General features: G+C 38.2%; 1 protein-coding gene across 2 annotated transcripts; it reads left to right on the top strand.

Moving 5' to 3' along the window:
- Window positions 1-287: 287 nt before the first annotated feature.
- TMEM200A (transmembrane protein 200A) lies at window positions 288-4616 on the top strand. Of its 2 annotated transcripts, none has more exons than XM_050786364.1 (2): window positions 288-879; window positions 1599-4616. In XM_050786364.1, exons 1-2 carry the CDS (start codon window positions 812-814, stop codon window positions 3088-3090), a joined length of 1560 nt encoding a protein of 519 aa, XP_050642321.1. In that variant the 5' UTR covers window positions 288-811; the 3' UTR covers window positions 3091-4616. The 2 variants fall into 2 exon arrangements, with proteins under 2 accessions (XP_050642321.1, XP_050642322.1); XM_050786365.1 differs by lacking the exon at window positions 288-879 and adding an exon at window positions 889-996.
- The last annotated feature ends 14818 nt before the right edge of the window (window positions 4617-19434 follow it).

Here is a 19434-nt window from a genome sequence, read left to right as displayed (position 1 = left end):
GCTTTGAGGAGTTAATGCTTGCATAGGGTGCAGTGGGTCAGCTAGAGAAGGCTTTATAAAGAAAGTGGAATATGAGCTTTAATGCCTAGCCAGATGTGGGTGTGTGAAGAACAGGGCAGGGCAGTGGGGAGTGGGTGGATTCTGGACAGCTGAAGCACTGTTAACAAAATCTCAGAAATGGTACAAAATGGAATATGAATGAGAAAAACAGAACATTGGTTAGGTCTTATTTTTATGCAAATTAAAGAGAAGAGTTAGAGACAAAGTTAAAGTCAATGGGTCTAGAATTTCAGCTTAAACTTTGGTAGGTAGTGGAGAATATTTTATCATTATTCTGCTCTTTAAACAACTTCAGAGATGATTGATCTGCACTAATCTTGATTGTAAAGGAAGAGAAATTGTTTGGAAGACCAGTTAGGGCATTATTTTATTGTCTAGTAAAAGTTAATAAGATCTGCACAAGGCTGGGAAGAGTAGGACTAGAACAGAGGGGTGGATTTAAAGGACATCATGTAGTGGAAATTTCTAGGATTTAGAATCTGATTGGAGAGGAAGAAGAAAGGGAGGAGTTAAAAATAACTGTAAAGAGCCAAATCTGAGAACTGACCCTGCTAAAAAAGTCAGACAAGTCAAGTGGTGCAGCTGGTGTGTGCTAGAAAGTAAGTTCAGCTTTACTAGCAGTACATGAATGTGTGTATGTTCCCTAATGGATAGTGGAAAGTATGAAATTGAAACTCAGAATATGACCTGGAATATAGACTTGGGACTCATTAGCATCAAGGAAATAGTGAAGATGTAGGAACAGATATGAATGCCAAGGGAGAATATGGAAGAGAAGATGGCCAAGGACAAGACTCTAGGGAGAAGTTCTACTTTTAGGTGAGTCTGTTGAAATAGTGAGGTCAGAGTAGAAGTAAGAGAACTTAACATCATAAAAGACTGGGGAAGATAGAGTGTGGAGAAAGGAGGAGCAGTAATATCCATGGAAGCAGAGAGGTAAGGAAGATGAAAACTGAGGGGGAAATTATATGTGGCAGCTAAGAATTCATTGACGACTTTCACAAGAGAGGTCTTAGAACTGTGACTTGCTGGAATGTATCCTCTTTGTCAGTCTGGAGTGTTTGTTTTTGACTTATTAAGTATGCTAGATTTGTCCAATGATTTAAAGTAGCACAGATAATTCTCTCTCTCTCTCTCTCTCTCTGTGTGTGTGTGTGTGTGTCTGTCTGTCTGTGAGAGACAGAGAGAGAGAGAGAGACAAGAGAGAGAAGGAGAGAGAAAGAGTAAGCACCAGTCTTGTGGCCAGGGGACTATTTTATATTAATAAGTGATAAAATTATTTAAATATTCCTTGAGCTCACATTTCATCAATAATAGAAATGTTTACTTAGCCATAAAGGAGATCTCTGGAAATTGACATTTAGTCAATAAATAAAATTTGTACCCAAACTATGTTAATTAAAAAGACATTCTGCCCCATTTAATCACATGAAACAGCAACAGCAACAAAAATTCTATGTAAACAGCTGTTTAATTGAATTGATGCTCATACCCCAGGAACATATTTAGATCATCTTTTTCCTTTTTTTTTTCTTCAGAATAAAAGGCCAAGCTATGATAGCAACTGGTGGAGTGATAACTGGCCTGGCCGCCTTGAAAAGGCAAGACTCTGCCAGATCACAGCAGCATGTCAACCTCAGCCCGTCTCCTGCTACCCAAGAGAAGAAACCCATCAGGCGCCGGCCCCGGGCAGATGTTGTGGTTGTTCGTGGCAAAATCCGGCTTTATTCCCCATCTGGCTTTTTTCTTATTTTAGGAGTGCTCATCTCCATTATAGGAATTGCCATGGCCGTTCTTGGATATTGGCCCCAAAAAGAACATTTTATTGATGCTGAAACAACACTGTCAACAAATGAAACTCAGGTCATTCGGAATGAGGGCGGTGTGGTGGTTCGCTTCTTTGAGCAGCATTTGCATTCTGATAAGATGAAAATGCTTGGCCCATTCACCATGGGGATTGGCATTTTCATTTTCATTTGTGCTAATGCCATTCTTCATGAAAACCGTGACAAAGAGACCAAAATCATACACATGAGGGATATCTATTCCACAGTCATTGACATTCACACGCTAAGAATCAAGGAGCAAAGGCAAATGAATGGCATGTACACTGGTTTGATGGGAGAAACAGAAGTAAAACAGAATGGGAGCTCCTGTGCCTCGAGATTGGCAGCGAATACGATCGCCTCTTTCTCGGGTTTTCGGAGCAGTTTTCGAATGGACAGCTCCGTGGAGGAGGATGAACTTATGCTAAATGAAAGTAAGAGTTCTGGGCATCTTATGCCCCCTTTGCTCTCTGACAGCTCTGCGTCTGTCTTTGGCCTCTATCCACCTTCTTCCAAGACAACTGATGATAAGACCAGCGGTTCTAAGAAATGTGAAACCAAGTCAATTGTGTCATCGTCCATCAGTGCTTTTACATTGCCTGTGATCAAACTTAATAACTGTGTTATTGATGAACCCAGTATAGATAACATCACTGAAGATGCTGACAACCTCAAAAGCAGGTCAAGGAATTTGTCAATGGATTCCCTTGTGGCTCCTTTGGCTGACACCAGTGAATCCTTCCAGCCCGTCAGCACAGTGCTACCAAGGAATCATTCCATCGGGGAGTCTTTGTCGAGTCAATACAAGTCATCCATGGCTCTCAGACCTGGGACTGGACAGCTCTTGTCTCCTGGGGCTGCCAGAAGACAGTTTGGGTCCAATACATCGTTGCATTTGCTCTCATCACACTCAAAGTCCTTAGACTTAGACCGGGGTCCCTCCACTCTGACTGTTCAGGCAGAACAACGGAAACATCCAAGTTGGCCTAGGTTGGATCGGAACAACAGCAAGGGATATATGAAACTAGAGAACAAAGAGGACCCAATGGATAGGTTGCTTGTGCCCCAAGTTGCCATCAAAAAAGACTTTACCAATAAGGAGAAGCTTCTTATGATTTCAAGATCTCACAATAATTTGAGTTTTGAACATGATGAGTTTTTGAGTAACAACCTAAAGCGGGGAACTTCTGAAACAAGGTTTTAATGTTAAAAGAATATATCATTTTACAAGGGTATATATTTTAAAACGATTTTCACTGGTGTTTCCTTCTTAAAGCACTGGCTATAAGCCTTTTTAATCAAATGGTTTGTAGTGTATTAGAATTGGCTGCTTAGTTCGTAATGAAGATGGTTGTATGTTTGGGTTACTTGTGACTGCAGTACTCTATGTTATCACATATGATTTTATTTTTCTCTTCCTTTGAAAGCATGATCTCTTTTATTAATATGAATGCAAAATAGTTGCATCCAAATTAAAGCTTATTTTCTTTACTTTTAAGTTCTTTGATTGCCCTATTCATAAAATGAAGTGTCCAGTGTGGAAAACAGAGGGTACTAAAGTGTGGACCAGGAGTACAAATTCAGTCCCAATACTCAATACATATTATAGAAGACTATGAGTGCAAACCTTAGGATGTGATTTTCTGAATAATTGTTCTTTGTAGGATTTGGTTAAATTATTTAAACTGAAGAAGATCTAGTTTCGGTGTGAGCTCAATAATGTTAATTGGTTAAGTTCATTGTGAATCTTGAGTTTTAGATAGGTAGTATTTTTTTCAATATCACTTCTGTTTTTAGTGGTATTATATCAAGAAACAATGTATTCAAGAGCCATGGCTGACAGTGCCAGATATACTTAGGAATAAACATCAAAATGCAATATAGTAGCTATAACTTTAGATATTCAGAATCAAAATTTATTTGCAAGCTGACTTGATAAAATAAATGAACCAATATAATTTGTAGAAATGCTATCTTTAAATAATTATATACATGAAGACGATGTTGACTAATGAATGAAGATACATTATATACTAGTTAATGCTAACTAGTCTCAGTACTTTTTTTTAGCCCTCTGTTACCTTCCAATAGCCCCTCATTCCCACATTCTATTTTCCCCCAATGTGCTTTAGATCCTGGTATTTGGAAAACAACCAGCTAACCTTGACATTTCTTTTTACCTTCACATGCCACTAGCTTGGTAGTTCAAAAAAATTTAGTTCTTCATAAATTGCCTTGAAGTTTACTTTGTGCTGGAAAGCCTTATGATAACTCCAAAGACTTTCTCATGGTATAATACATGTTGTTTAGGATTGTGTTTCTTAGTTACTGAAGATAATAAATATTAAAGTAGATGTTTTCCTCAGAAAATTTTCATGTTTTCCTTTAAGGTAACATACTTGTAAGAATTGTTTAAGAAAATACTCAGGAAATTCTAAAGGTTTCTCCCAATACCTAAACATTTCTGAACATCAGTATTGCAGTTGTGGAAGAGCAGAAGGAGGATACATTTGTTTGTGTTGCTCCCCAAAATTCCACCTTGCGTTTGCATCACAAACGTCCCTCAATTGAGGCAGTTTTATTTGTTAGAACATTAAACCTGTGTATTGTAATAGAGTGGGCTTAATATTTTACTATAAAGCATTTAATAAACTTCTGTTATTAATAGAAGTTTGTGTTCTTCACACCTTTGCTATTGCTTTTTAAATAAAATGTACATTTCTGCTTAAAGTACTGTTTTTCACACTACTGAGGACACTTGATACCCTAGTACATGTACTGAGTATCTCGGCTTTTAAATTTTGCTTCTATTCGGTTAAAGAGCTAGGTCTATCCAAGTGTTTAATTTTTGGATAAACACATTTTTTTGTTTTATTATCTTGGGATTGTTTTCACTTAAAGTTTCATTGACTCTCAGGAAAATAACCAAATACAGCATCTAGCAAATGTCAGCGGCACTCAGATTTGAAAACAGTGGCTCTCAACACCCCTGATGTGACAGATGACTGAAGCCATATAATTTGTTCAGTTCATCCCTGAAAGAGCTCTAGAAATTTGAAGAGGATTAAACAGCATGGGTCTTAGTTGATCCAAATAAAGGAATTGGGGGCTTAAAGTAGTGGTTCCTGCTCAATCTTCTCTTCATCAAAAAGCCTGAGTTTTTTACTTATCAAGCAAGTCAACTTTGATAAATTATAAATATTTTTCTCATTTTAAGTTAATCAGAGACATAGATTACTAATTAAGGTTTCAGATTCATATGAGATAGCTGGTGTCACCACATTGATACAATTCTACCTAAAAGCAATGAAACCTGGAATTCTAGTTAGACCATATTTTGTGTATTTCCTTTAGGCTTTTATGAATATTGAAAATTATTTTTAAAATACACCTGCAATATTATATTAGAACTGTACTCTAGATGCTTTGTTTAATCTTAATCACCTTAATTGCCTCTTTAAATCTCCAAATATGGTTATTCTGAGGGGCAGGGGTTTGGGACTTCAGCATATGAATCTCAGGGGGACACAATTCAGCCTGTAACATGGGGTGTGGAGCGGTGAGTAAGGGTTCTTAGTCTAAAGTAGGTGAGAATGTGCAATATGCCCTTAATGACATTGCCACCCTGGCTGTGTAGCCTTGAGTCAATCACTTAATCCCTCAATTTCAATTACTTTCTTAATGTCAAGGCTTTGAATTCCTCACCTGTGAAGTGAGATGAGTAAGAAAAGAAACTATCAAGTTCTTTCTAACTCTAAAGGTCCAGGGTTCTTGATGCCCTCCAATGAAGATCCACTGCCTCTCCCTGTCTCTTTGTAGCAGATTACTTCTCAAAGGATGAGGGTAGGACTTGCAGAAGAGCAGAGCGGTGGGAGGCATGGATGTTGGAACCAGAAGACCCGGCATCTATCAGTTTATGAAGCTTTCAGGCTTAAATACATGTTTCTATCTGTATAATCTTCGAAGAAACAATGGCAATATAAGTAAAAAGAAAAACGTTATTTAGCACCAGTTTGTATCAAGAGCTACTATAGTAATTTACTAAAGACAAATTTTGAGTTACTTGTTTAGCAGTTCAAATTTAGCATTTATTTATTTATTTATTCATTTTTGAGACAGAGTTCTGCTCTTGTCTCCCAGGCTGGAGTACAATGGTGCAATCTGAGCTCACTGCAACCTCCTCTTCCCAGGTTCAAACAATTCTTCTGCCTCAGCCTCCCACATAGCTGGGATTACAGGAGCCCACCACCATGCCAAGCTAATTTTTTGTATTTTTAGTAGAGATGTGCTTTCACCATGTTGACCAGGCTGGTCTCGAACTCCTGAGCTCAGGTGATCCACCTTGCCTTGGCCTCCCAAAGTGCTGGGATTACAGGCAGGCATGAGTCACTGCGCCCGGCCCCACATTTAGCTCTTAAATTCACCACAGATAACTAAAAGAAGTAAAATATAGCATAAAAAAGAAAAAGACCCATCAGTTTATCAATAATTTTCCTATAACATTTTAAATATTACAGTGGTGGCCTACCACTGACATCCATCCACCTACTGCGGTGTTCAGGTTGTTCAGAGATCTTAATCACTTATTCTCTAAGTAGGAACTGTGACAGTGGTACTTTGGTTATCCTGTCTCTTACTTTCCGCAAATTACTCTGTCACCCTTCCCTGACCCTATATGTAATCCCGTTTTAGACCTTATATCAAGGTTTTAATGTGTATAACCTTGATGTTGGATTATTGAAGGACTTTGTCTTTAATGTCCCATTTGATGATTAAAGTCCTTTGTGAGGTGTTTTCACACTGAAGTAATTCATTGATTTCTCTGTATATACTGTTTTTCCCAGGATGATGGCATAAGAGAAAAAAGGCCCACTTCATTGAAGTGCCTTTTACTTAATAGTTGATGCTGTCTTAAGATAACAGGTTAGTTTTCTAGGGCTGGTATAATAAAATATCACAAACTGGGTGGCTTAAGCAATAAAATTTATTTTCTCATAGTTCTGGAGACTGCAAGTCTAGGAATAAGGTGCTGGTTGGTTTGATTTCTCTTGAGGCTCCTCTCCTTGGCTCGCCAATGTGTTCTCACATGGTTTTGTGCATCTCTGGTGTCTGTGTATCCACATTTCCTGTTCTTATTAGGATACCAGTAAGATTGCATTAGGGCCCATCATGACAGCCTTATTTTAATTTAATATCCTCATTAAAGGCCCTATCTCCGAATACAGTCACATTCTTAAGTACTGGGGGTTAGTTCAACATAGCAATTGGAGATGGGGGAACACTTCAGTTCATAACAGATAATAATTTTAAAATAACACCTGCCCAAGAACAGGGCTCATTAAAGTGACAAAATGAAGTAAATCTGTCCTCATATATCAGCAGATCAATTCCTCTTCTTGAGGTACATTTTACATAAACTAATTTACATTTATATTTCCTCTCTTACTGTCAGTGTATAATAAGACAAAGGAAGTAACAAAGAGGATATAAGAAACCTCAGACAGGCACAGTGGCTCACACCTGTAATCCCAGCACTTTGGGACCCAAGGCGGGAGGATCACTTGAGGACAGGAGTTCAAGACCAGCCTGGCCAACATAGTGAAACCCCGTCTACACTAAAAATACAAAAACTAGCCGGACATGCTTGCTTGAACTCAGGGGGCGGAGGTTGCAGTGAGCCAAGATCATGTCGCTGCACTCCAGCCTGGGTGACAGAGTGAGACTCTGTCTCAAAAAAAAAAAAAAAAAAGAAAGAAAGAGAAAGAAGGAAGGAAGGAAGGAAAGAAGGAAGGAAGGAAAGAAAGAAAGAAAGAAGGAAAGAAAGATAGAAAGAAACCTCTACACACAGTATCTTGTTATTCTCATATTCAAGGTGGTTTTCAGCAAACTGGGCAGAACCTTCAGCTTGGACTATTTCCTTCTTATTGCCATCCTTTATCCTTTGTTGATTCATTGGTTACTTTATTACAAAAATAACAGAGAAAAACTACTTTCATTTTGGTCTTCTCTCTTATTAATTCACAGTTTAAAAGTTTGAGACTTACAATAATTTTTTAGTTCTTTCTCATTACCAAAAAATATATAATCTGTCCTCCAGGAGCATGTGTATGCTACAAATTAAGTGTAGAGATATATGTACATTTCAGTTGTTTGTAATGTAGACTTTTATAGTACAAAAGATGGAATAATTTGCTAATAGAAACATAAACACCTTGAATTTTGAAGAAACAGGACATGAGAGCCGACACCGAGTGCAACACCGAAGCTAGCAGAGTCAAGACCTGATTTCGGGACTGTTGATTCCTAGTATTTGCATCAATTAGAATCAAATCAAGTTTTTTAAAACACATATGTGCAGAATCTGGTGATTAGACTTTGGGTTTCTTACGGCTGGTAAAGAGAGAAGCATCTATAATTTCTGGAGGAAAACATAGTGTTGAAATGTCCAACACATCTTGCTGGATTGGGGGTAAGGTGGTATACTTGGGACCTATATTGCAGACAGCACCAAGCTTAGAATGGGAACTTTAAGTATTTAACTTTGATTTCCCACGTTTTAAAGTATTAACTATCTAACACTGCTATGAAAATTATGCCATTAAGCCCTTCCAAATCATTATATTGTCTTTTAGCAAGATACACGGAACTAAAATAAGACGTTTGCATCCATATTCAATAAACCACATGTACAAGAAGGAAGGCAAAAAGACAAGGGGGAAGGAAGGAAGGAGTGTGGTATTTGGGAGATAAGAGAGGAGGAGAGAATGCCATATGTTTTCCTACTTATTAAAAACACATGCATAGGAAAGGCATTCCATTTACACTAAATTTTGGAATAAAACCAAGCTTATAATTTTTAATCACTGAGGCAGTGAGAAAATATTCTTAGTTGATTTTAAAATACATTTTAGTAGGCATTAACAGTGCTTATTATCTAGCTCATTTGAGTCAGTCACCCTAAGGGTTAGTGAATTAATCATTCATTTGAAGTCATCAGCTAATGAGTCATGAATAGCTCCAAGCTGTTAAGAAATTATTATTTTAAAAAATAAAATCACTTTTTTCTGTACTCAGATATTTTCTGTGTTCATTAGGTGTGTATTTTTCCCTAAAGCATTTCCAAATTCCAAGTGTGTTACCTTGTGTTATCGTTTACAATGTTAATAATCTGAAAAGTCAAATTAACTTTCCAGCCAGTTAGTTGAACAGTTAAGGAATTATCTTTCAAAGACTCTTGCATTTTATGAGTTTGTTATTAATGCCTATTACTGTCTCAAGACCTGAAGAGGTTCAAATAAAATACATATGAGCAAAAAATATGAAGCACATTTAGAATCTGGATTGAACTGAATATAGGATATAATTATTCCTTACTCTGTAACATGCTTACTATACTTTAAGTGATAGGAAAAATTTCTCTTCTGAAGTAATGTAAGTGAAATATATTCTCTTTGGCATGTGAATACCACATTCTGTTTTATATTGGTTACCAAGGTGTTTAGCAACTTACAAAGTACATTTAATATTAAGCCAGTCTTTTCTTACCCAGGTTTCTTCTGGCAATGATATATACTAAGAAATTCTGACACAAAATTATTGGATGTTTATGAAATTCCACCGAAAGGGTCTAGTTCTAAAAATATGGCCTGCTCTCAAATATTTAAATACTTAGTATTTAATCTGTGATTCATTCAGGCCCTTCTCTTTCAACTTTTTATTTATTTACTTACATTTGTTAACCCAATTTTATGGCTGTGTTCTCTGGTTGGTAGGTTAAAAGAGAGGTAAAATTGAGTGTTGACCATTTTACAACGTAATGGTGACACCGGCCACGGGCTTACAATGGAAGAAAAGGGAGAAAATGTGAAAAAGCCAATGGGGCTGAGGAAGTAGAACTAAGTATATCTTTTATAGGTGTTGTTTTCAGTCACCCACTTCTATTGCCATAGTCAATCAAGAGTTGGCTCATTGGTCAAAGATTACTGTCAATCCAGATATGTCCCTGAATTATTTGTATACCAAAAAGTCCAGAAAATTCTGAAATTAATTTTAACGTATCAGGGGCTTACACAGTGCTGCTACATATTGGGTTCCCAATGAATGTTTGTGGAATTAATTTACTTTTTAGTTCACTATGGAAAATACAAGGAATAATCAGTTTCATTGTCCTATACTTAGGGGTCAGTTTTCCAAAGACTCTATGTCAGGAAACAGAAAACATATGTGACTGGTTATAAAATTTTATGTTTTACGGTGATAGAAGGCGGTGACTGGGTTATAAACCAATTGCAGGGAGTTAGAGGAGGCATGAATACAATAGTACTCTGGTTCATTTGAACCTAGAATGAATAAGGAAAGTAATTTCAGTGGATGGGTGTATCTTTTCAAATTTGTAGAAAATATAAAAGCTAATTCTGAAATGCAAAAGGAATTCAATACTTGTAAAACTGGCCAAAGGCCTTTTTGACACATTACCTTTGTATTACCTTTTTATCCCATATATTTGCAATTTAACCTTAAGGCCCAACCCCTATTTGAAATAAAGGAACTATCTCCATTTTATCAATGAAGCAATTACTCAGGTAAACATAGTATTTCAATGTCATGATTTTATAATCAAAAGGGTAATTTTCAGTTAGTTTCATGAGAATTACAGATTACGTTTCATTTACCAAGGTCCTATCATTGGTATAGCACATGTTTCCCATTCTCTAGTCTCCCAGGAGTTCCAACATTACCTGTGCATGCAAATTACCTTCATTTCCTAGATGTAAACCAGAAAATAGAAACCTACTCTTAATGAAATTTTACACATTTACACGTTCTGGTAACAGCAGATACCAGAAGAGTAGGAAAATCAATTTTAGATGCAAATATCCCCTCTTTCAAATTGAGTAGAAAATATATTTTGACATTATTAATTTTATTAAACAGGTACAGAACAGATTTTTTAAGACTTTCAAGGGCCTTATGCACACTCACGTGACTTCTATGTATGGCATTGGGAACCAACTATAAGACCTGTACTATCCTTGACATCCTGAAGGAATATTAAAAAGAAAGTGATGCTCTCTGGATGGAGCAACTTGAGGTAGACCTTGAGGATTTGTATGAATGAAGGAAGTATTTCAAGGACAATCTTACAGAAGGTAATAGCAGGCAAGGTTAAGGCCTAGCATTGGGAAGAAGTAAAGTCTTTTGCAGGACACGTGGCCTGCCTGGAGTATTGACTTTAAATTGGAGAGGAAAAGGAGATAAGTTTGAAAAGGTACTTGGAGTTCAGATTAGTAAAAAATTTAAAAGCCAGGCCAAGTAACTAGGTTTTGTGGTACTGGTAAGACTTTCTAAGCATGAGAGAAATATATTAGGAGAGGTTCTCAAGAATATAAATTTGGTCATGATCTGAAGAGTGGTTTGGAAAATACTGGAAGGAAAGAGAAAAATAAAGTGTAGTTGGGACACGGATCAAAGTAGTAGCAAGAAAAATGGGAACATTTTCGATTCTCAGATTCTCAGTCATCTCAGTAAACTAGCTACCTTTCTTTGTGTTCTCTCTCAATCTTGATTTCCAGGACGCCACACCCTCCCAGATTTTCCTACTTTGCTAATCCCTTCTTCCCAGTCTCCATGGCTGTTTTTTCCCTGTCTCCACCAGCACTTAACATTGGAGTGCTCTAGAGCTCAGTCTTTGTTTCTTTTCTGAATCTACCCTAATTCATTGCTGATCTAACGGCTTTAAAAAATATTTAATGCCCACAACTGCCAAACTCTCCTTTATTTCAGTCTCTTGATTTTTCTACTTGGATGTCTGATAGACAAATGAAATTTATCATAGCAAAAACTGGACTCTATACTTTTCCTTCCAAATTTAGTCCATTTTATAGTTTTTCTCTTCTCAGTGATGACATCATCCCATCATTCAAATTGTTTAGCTCATGACATCATTCCATCATTCAAATAGTTTAGCTCAAAACCCTTTGCATCATCATTGACTAGATTTTATTTCATGCCCCACACCCAATCTTTCCATTAACTGTTCCCTACCTATTTAGTCTCTCAACAATGTGCAGGTTTTTCCTCTTGATTTGACACAGCAAGCTATTCACCTTTGCTTTAAAAACTTTAATTATTATCCATATACTTAAAATTATTTGCATAATTTCTCTGGTTATGGAAATAATGTGTGGTCACTATATTAAAACACATTCAAATAAAATGCAACTGTATGACTTAGAAAATGAAATGTCCCCCACGACCCCACCCTCAGATAGCCACTGTCACAATCACTTTTTGAGAACCCATTATACATCAGGCATTGTGTAAGATGTTGTGAAAACAAAGCCAAATAAGACATTACCCCATCCTTCAAGGAGCTTACAAGACTTAAGTAACAAAATCATCTACTACTACAAGGATATGGCCACGTGCTATGACCTTTAGCTCACTCCCCGCCCTCGACACTAACCACTCCCTCTGCCCTGGATTATCCTCCTGCCTTGGGGCTTGTGCTGGCCTCATGGATGCAGAGAACCCCCTGCTGACAGCATGAGGGATGAGGAAAAGGAAACAAAGAATTCAGAATAAAGAGGCTGGATAAGGCCAGGAAGACCAAAAGCAAACAATTTTGAAAAGACTGTTTCTGAGATGATCCAGAAACTCAACAATTATTAAGTCATGTCACCTGTAAATGAATGGCTTTGAGTATTTTCTGGAGTTTTTGCCTTCTCAGTGAAAGATCTTCTGAGAACTAAAATCATTATTTGAAAAAAAAAAAAAAAAAAAAAAAAGAAAGAAAAAGTCCCTTCGGCTAAAACAATCTTCTCATAACTTAAGAAGCAAGGTAGCATATATTCTTAGCTACACTTTGAAAAAGCACCCAGGCCAGGAGGTATACTTGACCCAGCCTGGAGGAGGCCCTAGGGGAATTTTTACTATATGTGTGTTTGCTCTACAGCCTTCACTACTCTCCCCTTCCTATCTCTGTCATGAGAGCAACATTCTTCATCACCTAAGCTCCCAAGAGAAAAAGATCTAAGATGCCATTGATGCTTGTTAATGAATTGCTTCCATTTTGATTTGGAGATTTTTATCTCTAACCATGAAATGAATATATTTGTTCTTCAGTAACTTTATGTTACTTGTTCTTTAGTAACTTATGCTTTGCAAGCATACACAAGATCTCTTATACTTGCCAGATCTTTGAAAGCACCAATTCTTGTCTTCAGTACTATTTCTAATATTATTATATTCTACCATTAGCAAAGTCTTCACTGAGATTCTTTTTTTTTTTTAAGTGAAGGTCTCACCCCACTATACACTGAGTTATTTTGAAACTAATCCAAGATATTCTATTTCATCTGTAAATATCTCAGTATCCCCAAAGGAGTCTCCTCTCATTGTAATTGAGTCACAGTACTATAGTCCCACACACACAAAAATAACATTATTTTTTATTATCAAACACTTGGTACTAAAATTTCCCCAGTAGTTTTATAATTCTATTTCTGTTGGTTTCTTTTTATCAGGATGCAAATAAGGTCCACACACATCATAGTTGGTTAACTATATCTCTTGAACTTATATCTTAGTTTTTTTCTCGTCTTTAATTTTCTTTGTTAAAGAAACCAGGCCAATTTGTCCTGAGTCATTTTCCATTTTCTGGATTTAGCTGATTTAACTCTTGTTTGACCAAGTTTCTCTGTCCCCATATTCTGCGTATGGGTCATTTGAACAGGTAGGTTTTTTGGCAAGAATATATGGTATTGTGTACTTCTTATTGGATCTCCTTAGGAAGCATATGATATCCATGGTCTCTTTCTGTGATATCAAGATGAATAGTAAATTGGGTATTGTTGGATTTGAGAAATACTCTTCATCGAATTAAGCCTCCAAGATTTCCATGATTTTCTGTGACAACAGCCAAGTTACTCATCATTACTAATATACCTATAATAGCATTACTTTGTCCAGGAAGAAGTATTGCTAAGTACATTACAGGCATCAAAATAATCATCTTTGACATTATTCAATTTTTAATAATATTTTCATAACGTAACCCTCTTTACCTTAAAAGCATAACTATTTTTATCATTATTTCTCCCTCTGATATTGAGATTTCTAAGAGAAGTATGTGATTGGAACATTATCCTTGTTAATGATTTTATTGTCTTTTAAAACCAAGACAGCCTAATCTCTACCCGGCCACACCAGATAACAAATATTTTTTATATTGTCTCTCCATTCCATTAAGAACTCTTTTGTTTAAGCAGTAACAATTTCTTCCTGTCCAATAATAAACTTTTTTGATAATAGCATCATGTATTTGATGGTTTGGCAAAGGTCTCTGAAGCAAGGCAATCTCTGTAAAAGCCACAAACATTTAAAACTTTAACGACTGTGATCTAGAGTCACAAGATTCTCAAAAGAACAAAAGAAAAGACAACAGAGAAGGAAAGGGGAAAGTGCCTGTAAGTTTACAAAGCGGATTTTCATTATCAAACCTTCTCTACTGCACCCTGAAAAAGACGTTCAAGACCCCTAAAACTGATCTGGTAAAAAGTTGTTTGGCAGTTGAAAACCTATCCGTTTAGTAGGATACTTTTTTCACTCAGAGAACAAATCTTGGTATTAATTCTTACATGATCTGAAAAAGAGACTTTGGCTCTTATGACCTTATAAAAACGTTTGCTGTTCTTCATTTGGTCATGATTAATTCGGCCGGAAATGATGTGATTGCAACCTCCACTGTTAGCCCTACCGGTATTAATCATCTCCAAGGTGATCTCAGTTTCCGTGGCAACTATAATATTTATTTTTGCACTATAGCACTGTCTGGTCTCTGATGGTTGGGATGACAGAGTAATGCTGAAATGTTTAGTCTCAATCACAAATTTCTCACATCCCTGATCTTAGAAAACCATCTCGCCACATCCAGGTGTTATTACTAACCTATATTCAGACAATTGCATTACAAAAGTGTTCTGAGCCAACCCTGTTGCTTGATTTCAGGTTACCAGGCTTTGAGTCCAAAGGATTTCCACTGACTAAAGAAGCTCTTGGTATTTGCATCCAAATTTTCATAATAACAACTTTAAACATACATAATGCATCACTATCACATTCATATGGAAATAGACTGAGTAGTTCTAGGTATAACTCCTACAAGAAAAAGAAAATATATGTTAAGTTGAGCTTTATATATTCTTCCAATCAAAGATATCAATCAAACCCAACTGACATTAAGCTACAATTTCTGAATTTTATTACAATGAATAAAATTCAAGAGTGAATCATAAATGAGGAAAAGTCACTGATCTTTCTTGTCTTCATCAGAAATACTCAAATTATACTAGCTATCAAGATTTTCCTAGAAAGAGTGTCTGGAACAAAGAAATAGAGCAGGTTGCCTTACACTTAGGTGGACACAAAGGTGACAGAAAGCTGTTTTTGAAAGATGGCTTAGGGCAAAATTCTGGATTCTTGTCCCCTTGAATGAACACTGTTTCTATTCCTGTCACTATGCTTCAAGTTCCTTTCATCCTGCATGTCTTTTAAGATACCCGTTAAACCCCTTGGACTGATAAACCTTAATGTGCCAGCTCTTCTGGCTTTCAAAAAAAAAAAAAAATCATGGCATGTAGGCATCTTTCATTCTGCCTACGCTCAAAATTGGCCCTGTCTTTTTCTCTTGCCAAGAATGAGAACGGTACCACAGAATGACACATAGGCCTGTTAGAAACCTATTCTTCTAATCCTGGGTAAAAGAGCAGGGAAAGGTTTGAATAGGGATAAAAAGGGGGAAGCATAAGAACACTGGGTAAAGTCACCAATGCCAGAATGGCCACTTCCTAGGGTCACACAGCTGTGGGCACTGGGACCTCTAGCCTGTCCCTCTAATGAGAGTCCCCATCCTACCCCACCTTCACCAAATTTCTAAGTGTTCATATCTGGCGCTTGTGGTTGTAGAGGATAAGAGGTTCAGGGAGGGTGAGCAAACAGGAGTCTTTACCTACCAGGTGCCCAGAGGATACATTGTAAGAAGATGGAAGAAAAACCTAGTAAAGCAAAGGGCACAGCTTCAAACAAAGAGGAATCTCTCAGTTTCCACATATCCAGACTTTTGGATTTTTTCTATTACATTCCTTAATTCAGAGACAGTGAGTATCTCCAGACATGAAAACATGCCCAAATAGAATGAATCCCATCCTGAGTCCCTGCTACTTCCCCCAAAAGTTGAAACGCTACGATTAAGTTGTCCTATTTATTTATTTTAATGCTTCCAACATAAAGGGAGTGAGGGGCAGCGTTTGGACACAGAAATTAGGTCTGCTTCTCTGTCATGTTTTTATGCTCCTGTCTAGGAAAATCCCCATAGAATCTTAGGCAGATTTCAAAGTCCACTGTCATCATGATAAAAGAAATGACTTGAATAAGACATAAATATAATTAGCTTTGTTCTCTTAAAGGGAGCACTTTATCTTTGAGGTGGCTATTCAGAGAGTGGACACTCCCACGGGAAGTCTTTAAAATAGGCAACATGATGTGATACAGAATCTGGGTTCCTGGTGGTGTCTGCTCTCTACTTGGTGAATGGAAATGTGGATTTCCTGATACCGCTTTCAATTTTGTCTTTTTTTTCCCCCCCAGAAAATGAGTCCTTTGGGGTGTGTGAATCCAAAATATCTGAGAAGGTCTCCATCAATTTACAAAGTTTATTTTGTCAAGGTTAAGGATGCCCCACTGACAGGGCCTCAGGGGGTCCTGATGATACGTGCCCAAGGTGGTCTGGGTACAGCTAGCTTTTAGACATTTCAGGGAGACATGAGACATCAATAAACATGTGTAAGATGAAGGGGTGGGGGTGGGTGCCTCCAGTTCATAGGTAGATAAAGAGACAAAAGATTGCATTCTTTTGAGTCCTTGATCAGCCTTACACTAAATACACAATTTAGTTGGGCTCGGTAAACCTGCATTTTTACATAAATAATGGAAGCAATCAGATATCCATTTGTCTCAGGTCAGAAGAGCCATGATGACTTTCTGTCCCTCACCTGCGATGGTAAGCTATCCGTTTACATCGCCAGGGTGAAATTCAACAGAACTGTTTTAGGGTAAATATTTTGAGGCTCACAAGCAATTTCCTTGTGGGCAAATTGTGAGGGAGGCATGTAGCTTTTTTGTCTTTATAGCTATCTTATTTAGTCATAAAAGAGGAGGCAAGTTTGCCTGACAGAGTTCCCAGCTTGACTTTTCCTTGGCTTAGTGATTTTGAGGTCCCAAGATTTATATTCCTTTCACAGGTAGAAACAAAGGGCAGTCGGCTTTCTTTATTTCCCTTCAACTTTGAGAATTTTTCTTGTTGTGTGGTGGATATTTCTCTGCCCCTAATGTAGGGACAGTCACCACAAAACACTTCACAGTTGTTGAAGTGGAGTGCTTACAAAGTACAGATAGGATGGCCTGGGAATGAAAGCCTCCCTGCTGACTCACCCCCGCCCCAGTACGGATGCTAAAGTGGCTCACTCAGAGCCAAAAATTCTACCCCAAGTACATTAACCTGAAACAGCAAGACATCTTGAAGCAACTACATGAAAAGCCCTGAATTGCAGCATTGTGGATTTGCAGGTGTCTCACAGGATGACGTTGTCAGAAAGAAAGAAAGGAGAAGCAGCCACAGGACCCTGTCCTCTGACAGCTCTACCAGCAGCCAAGCCTTAGGCCAAGCACTGTCCCTCGTGGGGTAAGTGTGCTGCAGTAGGTGCACGATACATTTTGAAGGCCAGTGATAGCTTGATTTTATGTTCTGACACTTTCTAAGTGACTTGGAGAACTTGAATTTTGGAGACCACAAGCAGGATACCCTGTAATACAGTGTACTGGCAATTGTAAAAGTCACGTTTCCGGCTGGGCACGGTGGCTCACACCTGTAATCCCGGCACTTTGGGAAGCCAAGGAGGATGGATCACTTGAGGTCAGGAGTTTGAGACCAGCCTGGCCAACATGGTGAAATCCTATCTCTACTAAAAATACAAAAAATTAGCCAGGCATGGTGGCAGGCGCTTGTAATCCCAGCTACTTGGGGGGCTGAGGCAGGATAATCGCTTGAACCCAGGAGGCGGAGGTTGCAGTGAGCTGAGATCATGTCACTACACTCCAGTCTGGGTGACAGAGCAAGACTACATCTCAAAAAAAAAAAAAAAAAAAAGTCACATTGCCATGACTTTATGTCCCTGTCTTGGGAGACATTGTGTTTTCCAGACCAGGTGAGCAGGGTGAGCAAAACCAAAAGAAGTGAAAGATCCAATGATGAAAAAAGTCATGACAGCACCGACTAAATCAACACAAGTCAATTCTAATACTAATGTACTTAATTGGATATTAAAATTATATTATCTGATCAGAATACAATGTCTTCTTTCTTTCTCTCTCTCTCCCTCCCTTTCTCTTTCTCCCTCCTCCTTTAAACAAAGCAAGCTTTCTGCCTCTTTTCTGAAGACACTCAGCTCTGATAGCCACCTTCCTTGCAGGCCTGACCAATTCTCTCTTTTATAGTGAATGATGGAGTCCCCTAGGGTCCCTCAGGCTCTAGAACCTTCGCCTTCCATGAGGGGATGCAGAGCGGGAAGAATTACTTTGAATGGTCTTCCTTTTGTCGTTATTATTATTCGTATTATGAGATGGGATCTGGCTCTGTCACCCAGGCTAGCGTGCATTGGCATGATCTTGGCTCACTGCAACCTCCATCGCCTGGGTTCAAGCAATTCTCCTGTCTCAGCCTCATGAGTAGCTGGGATTACAGGTGCCTGCCACCACACCTGGCTAATTTTTGTATTTTTAGTAGAGATGGGGTTTCACCATGTTGGTCAGGCTGGTCTCAAACTCCTGACCTCAGTTGATCCACCCACCTCGGCTTCCCAAAGTGCTGGGATTACAGGCATGAGTCACTGTGCCCGGCTGTCCCTTTTAAGTGAATGAATTCAGATGAAAGAGAATGTCTTAGAGGGAGAGAGGAAGACAGGAAGGGGAGTATGCTGCAGGAGGCAGAGTGTAGAGAAAGAAATTAGGTTGCTATAAACTGGTGAAAGGGCTCCAGCCTATATTTGCACCAGGTGGGATAACTGCCCCCTCCTTCCCCAGTCCCTGTGGCGCCAGACCCTTGCTCTCCTCCTGCTGGACTCCTGAAGCATGGGCCCTGTGACTCCAGCCACAGTCTTCACCCAGTCTTGAGGAACTCCTTCTTCTCAGTCCCTGCTTCGCTCAGAATTGCTCCACTTCTTCAAGATCATGGTAGGCAGATAATGAGGCCGATATAGTAGGAGCTCAAATTGTGAGCTATATCAAAAGCCATTTTCGTGTAACAGATTAACAGCTACATTCATGGAAGCCTGTGTGAACCTTTGTTCCCTAGAGGAGGTTTTGCAAGTTGAATTATTTGGAATCTAGGCAGCCCATAGTGGTGTGGTTAGGAACATGGGTTAGAAAGAGAGACCTACATTCAGATCATAGCTTTGCTTCTAAACTGGAGTTTTCCTAACTGCAGTGGCAAATA

This window comes from Macaca thibetana, chromosome 4, assembly GCF_024542745.1.
Source record: "Macaca thibetana thibetana isolate TM-01 chromosome 4, ASM2454274v1, whole genome shotgun sequence".
Lineage (NCBI taxonomy): Eukaryota > Metazoa > Chordata > Mammalia > Primates > Cercopithecidae > Macaca > Macaca thibetana.
Note: the sequence above shows the minus strand (reverse complement) of the source record. Positions and strands in the feature narration are given on the sequence as shown.